Source organism: Zonotrichia albicollis, chromosome 2 (assembly GCF_047830755.1).
Source record: "Zonotrichia albicollis isolate bZonAlb1 chromosome 2, bZonAlb1.hap1, whole genome shotgun sequence".
NCBI lineage: Eukaryota > Metazoa > Chordata > Aves > Passeriformes > Passerellidae > Zonotrichia > Zonotrichia albicollis.
The window spans coordinates 15,155,089-15,167,736 of NC_133820.1; the positions used below are offsets into that span (position 1 = coordinate 15,155,089).

Sequence of the window (12,648 nt, forward strand, 5' to 3'; positions counted from 1 at the left end):
GCAGGGTGATCAGGGGCAGAGGATGGCTCCTGAGACATGAAATGCCAGGGAGAGGCTTAAGCCCAAGTGATTTTTCATGCTGAATGGTTTTTCCAGAATGTGACGAGCAATTTCCGTTTCATCTGGAAGATACGAATTTCTGAGAATAAAGACTGAGTCCCCTTTTCCACCCCACTAACCTTTTCCCTTCTCTGAGCAGTTTTGGGAAGAACTGGTCTGTTTAGGCTGTGTTCAAATGTCACAAAAGACTGCTTGAAACTTTTGGCCCATATGGAAAAAGCAATGTTTTCTTTTCCCAGCATATCACAATTCATTTTGCTTCATAGCTGAAAAGTAAATGAAAGAAATAGCTGGAGGCACATTTGTGAATAATTACATTTGCGCCACATTTCTTCAGAGTTTGATGGGTAAGATTTTATTGTTTTCCTTCAGCTTCATTATCCATCCAGTGTTTGCCATGGATCACAGGGCGCTGTAGCAGATCATGGCGACAGCATTCTAATGCTGTTTCATCCGGAAAAGGAAAACATAGATCTTTCTTCAGCTGCAGCAGTGCAAGATGATGGCAGACTTGGAAAGCAGCTCATTAGTTGCTGCTTCAGGCTCTCCTGCTGGGATGAGTGCTGCCTGTGATGAGGGAAAACCTGTGCCCTATAAATTGTGTCACTTCAGCCCTGCAGTGTGTGGTGGTGCTGGGGTGTGGGGAGCCCCTTTTCACCAGGAATTTGGTGTTGTTTTCTGTGGCATCCACATTCTCTGAAAAATCCCTTCACCCAGGATTTTTGCCCTGGGAAGCTGAGAGGCCTCAGAGGAAAGGAAAACAATAATTATCTGATTTGCTTCTCCTGTGTTGTGCTCATGTGGAATGTGTTTGGAGATTGTTTACCCACAGGTGATTGTTTCATTGGATTCTGCTGTGAGTTGTGCTCACTCTTTGGCCAATCAGAGCCAAGCTGTGTCAGGACTTGAAAGAGTAATGAATTATTATTATTATTATCTTTTTAGCCTTCTGTCTGTATCCTTTCTGTATTCTTTAGTATAGTTTAATATAGTATTCTTTAATATAATATAGTAATATAAAGTAATAAGTTAGCCTTCTGAGAACATGGAGTCAGATTCATCATTCCTGCCTGTCATTGGGACATTCCCTTCAAATGTCATTGGGATATTCCCTGCAAATACAACAGTTCTCCAAGGAATTTGCCCCACCACTGATCAGATTTGCCTCAATTGGCACCAGAGCCAGTCTGTGGTTAAATGTGATTTTGGGAAATTCATTGGGTAACAATCTTTTGTTGTGGCCAACAACTGCTGGCAGTGGTCAGAGCCCAGCAGGGACAGGCACTGGTTGGTCAGGGTGTGATCAGAAGAGTATGAAGGAATGTTTCAGGGAAAGATTTGGAATAGCTGAGTTTAGTGGGAAAGGGTAGGGGGATTTATTTATTGTGGTGCTAATAAAAGCAGAGTCCCCCTCAGAAAGCAGAAAATGCAGGCCAGGGCTTATCAGCCATCTCTGAATCCTCTAAAATCACAAGAAGCTCAGGAGTTTTAAGTCTGCTGACAACAGTTTTGGGGTTTTTTTCCCTAGTTTTCTCCTGGGGGTGGGTGTAGTTCTGGTATCCTCAGATACCCATGTGGAAGGAATCATCATTTAATTTAGAAAGTGAAGATACCAACAAAAGGTTGTGGGGCAGAGGGTGGGGATGGAATCCTGATGCACCTTTATTGCCACATCAAGGCAGCTTGGGAAGGTGGTTTGCTATCAGAATGGTTGGCCCCCACCAGCAGGAATGGAAAAATCAAATCCAGGAGTAAAACCTGTGCCAGTGCTTACCTGTGCTGTGGCCTGCTGAGAGCAAGAATTTCCTGGGTTTTCATACCATTTCCAAGGTAATTATCCCTTGTGAAAGGAAAAGCAGGAGGGCATGAAAGAGGAGCATTTCTACAGGCTTGCTTTCAGCTCTCTGCAGAAATTTAATGATTTGAGGACTCAAATCCAACAGCCTGCACGCCTGAGATATGTGAACAACTACTGACAGGTAAAAGTCACTGTGCCATGGGTGGATATGGAGTAGGAAGGGTGCAAAAAGGCTTTAATCTTTTCATCAGTGCACTGAGGTGATTTCTAGTCTGTGCAGGTCCTGAGTCCAGGCTGTGTTTCCATTTTAATTAATTGGTTAATTCTTAATTTGTAGAATCACACAATGGTGTGGGTTGGGAGGGACATTAAAGATTGCCTGGTTCCAGTTCCTCTATCACAAAGGAGTTGGAACTCCTGCTCCCAACCAGTAAAACCATGTTGTGTGCAGGGTGTGACACTTTTTAAATCACAAGGCTGCTTTTAGGGAAGCAGCTCAAGGTAAAAGCTAAAATTTTATTCTCTTAGACAAAGCCCAAGCTGGCACCCCACTGAATTTTCTCCCCAGACTGACAGTCCATCTGGTAAAGTGTCTGTGTTGTGACAGGTATCAATAGGAAATGGTTTGGGGACAACTCCAAGAAAATCCACTCCCAAAACTTGGGAAATACCCAATCCAGCTTTTTCCATTTTAACACAGGATTTAAACTCTTTAAGGAAATATGTCTGTGCAATTATATATTAATATATATTCTCTATGTATACAAATGTGGATGGACCATCCATGTATAAAAATAGTGAAATATGGGCATAGGGAGAAATAAAATTATACAGAAATGTCCATTATATTACATTACCTACACAGATAATGCACATGTTGTTTTGTAATATATATTATGCATATATGTGTAATCATTATATTTCCCTACCATCTGCTAATTATGAATTTCTCCTTTATTTATATAAATATCTTGGCCCATTTGAACATTTCTAATTTCTTAATTTACAAGTTTAAGTCATGGCTGAAAGCTTCTTGTCCTAGCATTTCTCAGTGGTGATAGGAAAATAGAAATATAGGAAGAGCTCATACGGAATTTTGGTATTGATGTCAACAACTGCAGGTTAAATAAAAGGAAGTTACACCTTAAGATACTGTGAATTATGTATTACAGTTGATTTTAAAGCAGTGATGATGGCATCAAGCAAAGATTTAAGTGTCCTGGAAATTTAGAGACAAATTACACTAAATACTGCATTTTCTTAAGTGTTAATGTGAGATTGCTGAGTCACTGTTACAAGTTAAGATAGTGCTAAAACTTGGCTGTAATAGGAAATGAGCTGTACAAGCCAGATTTCTTCAAGAGGTACAGACCCAATTGTGTCTGTTCATCCACCCATCTGGTTTTCCCAACTGGCATTTCCAAAGGACAGCAATTATTCCTCTGAAAGGCTAAAATCAATGGACAGACTCCACTTTTACTGTTAGGTTGCCTTTAACCCATAAATACCAAATCAAAATCAGTTCCAGTTTCTCCTTGGCTGTGTCATTTCCGACCTTCACGTCCCTTCCCCACGGAAGATAAACCATAATTGTATTTCTGTACTCAGGGTGGTTGCATTGCTTCAATAGCTACACAAACCATGCAGATTCTCAAATTTAATGACATGATCTGTGATTTAATGACATAAAGTTAATGGATTGATTTTGTTCCACACAAGTCTTTGTTTTGATAGCTTAGCTTTTCATTAGCCTGTGTAATAAAATTTGGTGAGCTCTCAAGCTGTTCTTTTTTATCCAGATTTTCTCTTTCTTCTTCCATTTTCATCTTTCTTCTTAAATGTTTTCTAAACAAAACAAAATACTAAGTGAACATTTATCTTACATTAGCATAGCTGCATTTATTTGATTACTGTAGTTAAAATAAAATCAATATGGGATGTTGCAAAACCTTCCCTTTAAATCTTTCCTCAGTTTAGAGTAGGAAATGGATACAAAAGCTGAGTTTTGAGTAAGAACAAGAAGTAAAGGCAAGAAATCCTGTAGGACTGATGGTAAAACCATGGAATGGCATCCCTGTTTTCTAATGTGCAGGACAGAGACTATAAGTGGGATAAGTTTATTTTCATTTTAAAATGAAAATGAAAATTAAAATAAATTGCCTTTATTTGCATTAACCCTACTTGGGGATAAGCATAGTAGAGGTATTAATGTCAAGAATTAAGAGCAAAGTGGTTCAAAATGGGTGAATTCCCCCAAGCAGAGCTCCCTGCAGACTCCTGGTGTGAAGTGCACTGCAGGCTGGCACACAAGAGTGGCATCAGTGAATTTAACAAACCAGTTTATGGTGAAAAACTCAGTGCTGTGACAAGGTTAGTGGGTCAAACGTGCTCCCACCAGCTCAGTCCAGGCAGTTCAGGGTTATCTCTGCAACCAGGGCAGGAATTTTCCCAGGGCTGCACTTTTAACTTGTAGGTGGGTGAAGGAAAATTCAGCAGAGTCAGCTGGGTTGGCCACGTGGAGGCCGAATGGAGCTGAAGGGAAAGCTGGGGCCTGGGAATAAAGGAGGGCAAAGAGCCAAGGATTGAGGATGAAAGACAAGAGCAGAGCCTGGAGAGAAGTGAGGGAAGCAGCACAGTGGTGCAGAGATTGGACATAAATGATTCAGAGGGGAAGGGATGTGCGTGTTGGAAGGGATGAGGCAGGAAACGAGGGGAAAGGATGGAAATTAGCCTTAGGAAAGGAAGTATTATCTCTTCCTCTCATGTTGGAGGTGTGATAAGAACAGGGTCTTAATGCCTCTACTTTAAAATATTTTAATCTGCCTCTTTTTTTAGAGTCAACATAGAATAATTTAGGTTGGAAAGGAACTTTGAGTTCTCCCTGTGCTGGGGGGACTTGCCCAGATGCTGGACGAGTGCTGAGCACCCTTTGGATGTTGCTCCTCAGTGCCCAGCTCCCCAAACTCTGTCACTGGGAGGGGTTTGGTGTAACTTGTGCCAGGCTTTTTCCCTGAATCTGCTCCCCCTGGCCATGGCTGTATCTATTGATGCCTTTCCCTTGGTCTGAAAAATGAGATACGGTTAAGGGATAAAGAGCTTTTACCTTGGTATTTATTTAATAAGAATCTTTAGGAAGAAGGAGAAAGCAGCAGAATTTTCCACCTGTGCTGTTGAGTGATCATCCCTGTGTGAAAAAGCTGTTGATGTTTTTTGTTGTGTTTCCCTTGAGCAGATGGGCAAAAGAAGGTCCAAGAGGAGTTTGACATAGACATGGACGCGCCAGAGACAGAGCGGGCGGCCGTGGCGATACAGTCCCAGTTCAGAAAATTCCAGAAGAAAAAAGCTGGCTCCCAGTCCTAGTAGCTACCTCACAGCTCAAAACAAAGTAATCCTGAGATGATTTATCAAGATCAGAAATAACACAAAGATGCATGTACAGAAATTATCAATATTTAAAACCCCATTGGCAGATAACAACCCATGAGCTTGTGTGCGACTTCATCCCAGATGTTTCACGCCCATTATCCTCTGTAACTCACCATTTTACTTGATGTTGTAATAAAAAGTTAGGGTGAAGTAATTAAAGTGTCTGCCTTCATCTGTCTTTCCATATTAATCCAGCAAGTGCAGCGTTACAAATGAACCCAGCCCAGATGCCTGTTTCCCTCTCCACCTAAAGCTCAGAGTCGTAACAGCACCGTATGTTGCAGGGATTTTTGCTGAGGGATGAGATAGATGCATCTCAGCCCTGCTTCCCTCATTTGGAGACTTCCAGCTGCCAGCAAAATGTGAAAATAAAATGACTTTCTTGTAATGAGTTGAAAGTAAAAAAAAAAAAAATAAGAGAAAAGTTGCAGACAGAAGCTGGCATGAGGGGTGTAGGAAGCAGGGAGCAGTTTATTTTTGTCTTGCAAGTGTGTCAATAAAGTGGTTTGAGTGGGGAAATTGTGCCTGTCCTTCCTCTTTGCATGATAACATTCAGAGTTCTTGGACCACATTGACTGTTATGGAAAGAAAATAATAAACCAGACATAAAATACCTTTGGAAGTTTGGGATTGATTTTTGTCTGTAAAAATAGAAACTGACCATCTAAACTCTATTTCCTCATGTGGTTTTTCAGACTCTACACTATCAACAACTGTTTCTGTGCCATCTCTCTGTTTCCATATTATTTTCAGTGTTTGAGAAGTAAATCTTAACAGGCTTCCTGTGTCCATTTGCACTGTTCTGTATTCAGCTTTGAGCCCCTTTATTGGTGAGTTAGCCCAGGTTTGGATCGACAGAAATCAGCTACAACGTGTCTGAAGTGGGGAGGTGAGTGGTGACAGCCTGCCAGCCTTCCACCCTTCAGGGCACAGATCCAGGGGTCATTCCCAGCTCTGCCCAGGGGATTCTTTCCTTCCTCTCCCACCTGCCACAGGAGTGTTTGATCACCAGGGCAATGGGATAAATGCATCATTAATCACATTTAAACAGAAATCCAGAGCAGGGGCAGGAACAGAGGGAAGCAGGGATCTCATGGCCCTTCCCAAGGAGCCCATCAGGGCAGCAGTGCTGGAGAGATGCAGAGCTGGGGGATTACAAAGGAAAAGGAAAAAACCTCCTGCAGTTAAAGCACTTGTGGTGCTGGGCATCATTTTGGAGATGGTGCCAAAAGTTCTGGCCCAGTGCTGGTTACAGGGAGCCCTCAGGGATGCTGAGCAGGAGAAATCCTGTGGGCAGAGAAGAAAGCATGTGCAAACATCATTTGTGAACTGCTTGAGGCTGGGTGGGAAGGCACAGAGATTTTTAGAATTAATTTTTGGGGGGAACACCCAGACCCTGCTGTGGCATCTCTTTCCATGTCAGGTCCTAGGCATGACTTTCCCACTCATCACCTGCAAAGTCAGCTCAGTGCTTTCATTATTTATTTTTTTATCAGCACTGTTCCTCTGCATTTAAGAATTTCACAAATAAACCCCAAATAACAGTGCTGCTGTGCTCAAAGTGTGGTTTGTGGAGGCCCCGGTTCCCCCACTCGTCTTTCACAGCAACTGCTCACCATATAATGATAGCCTAAGCATAATAATCTAAAAATTATAATGGCTTTGGATTGTTTTGGTGCCATTTTGTTTAGATGAACATATATTTGTAATAAAAGACTGCATTTGTGTTCTGCATTATGTCATTTGAAACAGCATGAGCTCTGTAATGGCTACTTAATTGAATAAAAACTATGGGTAAGCACTAGGCTTTTATATTTGATTTGACATTCCTTGGACTTAAATTTCCTACACAACAGGAATAATCATATGGTTGGGACACAGAGAAAATGATTGCATTATTGAAGCACAGCAACAGGGGCTGTTAGTAAATGAATTATGGCTCTTCCAGCAGCAGGGCTTTTCTTCAATGTGCAGTTCAGAGTGCATCTCACAGACACAGCCCGAATGTACAGAGAAACATAATGAGGAAACAGTGATCTGGCATGAGATTTGGAATAATTGTGGCTGCCCCTGTCAGACAATTTCCTTTTCATGTAAATGTGTTTGCACACAGATTCATGTTCCCAGGAGAGCTTTCTTGCTCCTGAGCCTTACTTTTCACTCATCTTTTGCCCATATCCAAGGTGACAGCTGTTAATTTCTTTTCTTACCACTAACTCACAATTTTCAGAGACCTCTCTGGGTTTGGCTGAGGTGAGAAAAGGAATTGGATTCAACCAGGATGGGTAAGAAGACAGTTAATATTCCAGAGATAATGTGGGTCTTTTAATTTCCAGACACTGAGCTCTGCCTAGCTGTGAGTAATGCAGTAATGGAAATAAAGATTTTAATTAGGGGGATCTCTGTGCTGATAACCCCAAAGTTCCCATAGGTAACATGGAAGAATACTCAGAGCAGTAAATTTTGCAGGAAACAGGGTTATGGCTCCCACCCCTGACACCCACACCCTCCCCAGACACATCCATGCTGCCTCTACTCCACATTGCTGCCAGATTATCCCAAAAGAGAATAACCTACAGCTGAGTGACCAGGACAATTGCCTGAGCCTGTGAAATCCTTAGCTCACAGTGTTACCTGGACTGTAAAATAACCTGTGCAAGTAAACACAGAGGAGACCAACAGGAGCAACCAAAAGCCATGAAAAAGCACAGGAATGCCCACACGAGGAAAACAGCAAAGAATGTGGAGTCTGGCAAGTTAAAGAGGGAAAAGCAAGCCACAGCCAGACCTGTGGGGGAAGTGGAGGTTTTGCAGAAAGTAGAAATGAGTTTTGGATTACTGCCAGAGCAGAGGCTCCCACAACTCAGTCAGAGTTTGGAGCAACCTGACAAAATCACAGAACCATAGAATCAAGCCATGGAATGGGTTGGGTTGGAAGGATTCTTGAACCTCACCTCTTTCTGATCTTCTTTTCTATAAGAAGGGAACATCCATTGTCCCAGGGTGCTCCAAGCCCCAATCCAGCCTGGCCTTGGGCACTGCCAGGGATCCAGGAGCAGCCACAGCTGCTCTGGGCACCCTGTGCCAGGGCCTGCCCACCCTCATAGGGAAGAATGGGTCAATATCCCATCTGAACTGACCCTCTCACTATCAACAAATGAGTACCAACAAACCACCAGGAGTGCACGAGGTCCACCTATTGTATTTGCAGGGAGTGTCCCAAGGAAGGCAGGAATGATGAATGTGACTCCATGTTCTCAGAAGGCTAATTTATTATTTTATATTACTATATTATATTAAAGAATACTATACTAAACTATACTAAAGAATACAGACAGGACACTTACTGAATGCTAAAAAGATAATAATGAAAACTTGTGACTCTTTCCAGAGTCCTGACACAGCTTGGCCCTGATTGGCCAAAGAGTGAAAACAACTCACAGCAGAATCCAATGGAACAATCACCTGTGGGTAAACAATCTCCAGACACATTCCACATGAGCACAACACAGGAGAAGCAAATGAGATAAGAATTATTGTTTTCCTTTCCTCTGAGGCCTCTCAGCTTCCCAGGGCAAAAATCCTGGGCAAAGGGATTTTTTCAGAGAATGTGAATGCCACATTCACCCATGGCTGATGGAGGAGCTCAGATGCACAACATCTGCCTTGCTCAAACCATTGCTCCCACTGGCCTCAGCAACAGGGAAAATTAACAACATATTTTAGAAATGCCATTTAGAAAGGGCTCTAGCAGAATTCAGGGATTTCCAAAGAGCAACTTCTTTAGGAGTCTTGAGAGAGAACCAGAGAGATGAAATGATCCAGCCATGACACATCACCAGCCACACAGCCACTGTGATTCCAAAACCTGCATCCCTGGAGATGAAAGGAGGGAACTGGGAACCCAGGGACACCTGGATTTTCCAGAAGTTTTAACAGGAATCCCTTGAGTGGCTCTTAGAGGAGCTGAGGTGTGGGAACAAAGGGTCCCACAGAAAAACAAGTGAGGTGACAATTTGTTGTACAGGCTCCCCAGGGCAGTGGGCACAGCCCCAAGGCTTCCAGAACTCAGGGAGTGTTTGGACAACACTCCCAGGCACAGGGTGGAATTTTGGGATGCCTGTGCAGGGCCAGGAGTTGGGCTTGGATGATCCTTCCCACTCAGGATATTCCATTATTCCAGATTTCTTTTCTCAATATTAGCTCTATACAAGTGTTCAAAGCCTGATGGGGAAAAAGCAGAGTGTACCATCAATATGATGAAATGAATATTTAGACATTTATCTCCTGGAAGCATTTAAATGCAAATATCCTTCTGAATGTGAAAACAGCAGAAATCCCTTGTATTTGTTTATATGATCAAGACAATCTTCAGAGGGGGAAGATCCAGGAACTTCCCCTCAAAAGAGAAGCTCTGCCATTTCTAATCCATTAAAGCCTAGTCACGAATGGGTTATTTAGCTCAATTCTTAAATTAAGGCAGTGCATTTTTTTTTCTCTGTTTTTTTTTTTAATCCCCAAACTCTCCCTGACAGATGGTCTCCTGCCTTTTAGTATCTCTAGTGATGGTAAGGCTAAAACCTTCCTTGGCAGCTTGTTCCATGGCTGAACTTTTCTTAAAGCTATAAAGGTTGGTTTGTACTTAAAACCTAAATCCTCCCTCCTGCCATTTAGATTAATTTGTTCCAGTCCAGCTATACCCAGTTCCCCTAATCTTATCTTGTAGGTCTCCTTTTCAACCCTTTCCCTTATTTTTTGTTATTCTCCTTTGAACTCTGCCAGTTTATCTGTGTGCCTGGAATGAAATGCAGCCATCCAGATGAAATGCACCCAGAGCCAGGCACAGCAGCACAATTATCTCCACTGTTTTATAAGTGATGAGCCCCTCACCACAAATTTACACAGCTTTTGGCATTTTTTTTTTTTTGTGACAGCATTATTTTGCTGGCTTGTACTCACAACATCATTTCCCAAGAATATGGAGCTGTTCTGTGATGTCTCTGGCTGGTCAGGATTTCACCTTTTTTTTTTTTTTTCCAGCAAAAAACTACTCTGGCTGTATAACATCTTTATTTTTTAAATTTTCTAATCCCCTTGCACCTCTGCAATACTGGGATGACACAGAAATCTGGGTAAATGTCTTTATCTGTAGCACTTTTTCCTTCAAATAAGGCAAGAATTGTAATAGTTTCAATTTTTTTGTGCTTTCCCATTTTCTGTTCCTAAATAATTACAGTCAGGTGCAGAGGCTTGAATGATCTCTATATCAACCTTTCTTGGAAACTGAGAAAAGGTTTCAATGACTTCCTATTTTATTCTTAAAAGTTAACTTGCCTTTACTGGTGACGACTAATTATTTGATAAGAAAAGTCTTCATATCCACAGCTAAAAATAGCTTTAGAAATAAGCCTGAGGACTCTTGTCCCTTCTCAGTGCGTTGTGATTTAATGATCTTTTCACAAAGGCCAAACTTACACTATTATTCACATTCAGTGGTAGTTTCCAGCACAAATACTCTTGCAGAAATCTTCAGGACTAATGTGACAAAGGGAGGGGGTGTGAGCACATGATCCCTTGGCCTCATCAAGTACACAAAGTACAGTGACTTTCTGTGCTTGGTTTGCAGATCTTGGCAAAATTATATCCCTGTATTCCTCTAGCCCTTGTAATTTCTCGTTGGGAGCCAAGCCTGTATTTAATAGAGGGAATTATTGAAAAAAATAAAATAACCAGCAGATGATGGCAATGATTAATAACAGATATAATAATTACTACAGCAAGGGGAAAATTGATAGGTTTCCAGAAGACTGGAAGGAACTGGTGACAGGACAAGGGGGACATAAGTGGGTTTAGATTGGATATTAGGAAAAAATTGTACTCTGGGAGGGTGGGCAGGGGCTGGGATGGAATTCCACCCCTGGATCCCTGGCAGTGCCCAAGGCCAGGTTGGACACTGGGGCTGGAGCAGCCTGGGACAGTGGGAGGTGTCCTGGGACAATGGAATTCCATGATCTGTAAGAACCCTCCCAACCCCAAGCATTCCATGGCTCCATGACAATAACACAACTATACATCACTAAAGCTTTTCTTAATATTCACACAATAGTTATCCCTTAATTGTGAGAGCCAATCCTCTCATTATCCATCTATAACACAAAACACCAGCAAAAAGGCCAAAAGAGACATCAGCATGAGAGCTTTGGGACTGTGGCGTCACCACCCTGCCCTAAAGCCCAGAGCAGCCCCAGCATCAGGCACCACCTGGCAGGGCAGGGGATGGCAAAATTATATCCCTGTATTCCTCTAGCCCCTGTAATTTCTCGTTGGGAGCCAAGCCTGTATTTAATAGAGTGAATTATTGAAAAAATAAAATAACAGTGATTAATAACAGATACAATAATCACTACAGCAAGGGGCAAACTGACAGGTTTCCAGAAGACTGGAAGCAAAAAGAGACATCAGCATGAGAGTTTGAGCTGATCAGCCATGGAGCTGTGGGGTCACCACCCTGCCCTAAAGCCCAGAGCAGCAGCAGGCAGGGGATGGAGTTGGGGGAGATGGCAGCAGAGCCTGGCAGCAGGAAAGGGGATTTCTGCAGTAAAAAGGTTTTGGAAAAGGTGAAGGGGACAGGTGTAAGAACAGCTCCATGAGGGGAGGCACAGGGTGTGGGCAGAGAGCCTGGCAGGGATGGGAGAGTGCCAGGGAGCTGCAGCTCCTCATTCCCCACTCACTCTGGTGCTCCAGAGCTTCCCCCTTTGGTTATGTAAGAGGGGCCACGTGGTGGTGCCTTCAGGGATACCTGGGAGCAGCACTGAGGTACATCAGAGTGCCCAGGTTATGCAAGGCAGCTGGCAGGCAGTGAGGAGCACAGCTGTGCACTGCAAATGCTGGCAGAGTTAAAAATAAAAGAGCCTCACTGTTTGATTAGCCAGCCTGGAGTTTGCCCTCTAGTCTTCCCCCTGACATATGGTGCCTACAGCCTCTGGAGAGCACCCAAACCACCTCTTGCATCCAGGGCTTAGAAGAATTGGGAGACATCATCTGTGGAGAAATTAAAATCATTGTTTGCGGGAAAAGCAATTTCATTCCGCTAGAATTCTTGTGCCATCGATGCTCCCCTGTTCACAAAGGCCTTTTCTTTACAAAGGATAAAGCTGAGGCAATCAATTGTTTTTATCTGGTAAATGAAAATGAATAAAATGCAATTTGGGTGTAGGTAAACAGAGAAGTCATTTTCCACTCAGCATTAGCTCCCATCTCAATGGACATTAGCCCAGTGTTTATTGAAGGACAGGTTATTGCCTGGGACATTGGGATTTTAGTGGAATGGAACACAAACTCCAGTTTATTGACATCTGCTGCAT

The 12,648-nt window shown here is 42.7% G+C and overlaps 1 protein-coding gene across 1 annotated transcript in view; it reads left to right on the plus strand.

Moving 5' to 3' along the window:
* Window positions 1-5,708, plus strand: part of PCP4 (Purkinje cell protein 4) — a 53,996-nt gene extending 48,288 nt beyond the window's left edge. The window contains exon 3 of the mRNA XM_074534043.1: window positions 5,091-5,708. Coding sequence (XP_074390144.1) covers window positions 5,091-5,218 — 128 coding nt within the window. The 3' untranslated portion in view covers window positions 5,219-5,708. The remainder of the gene's footprint in view (window positions 1-5,090) is intronic.
* The last annotated feature ends 6,940 nt before the right edge of the window (window positions 5,709-12,648 follow it).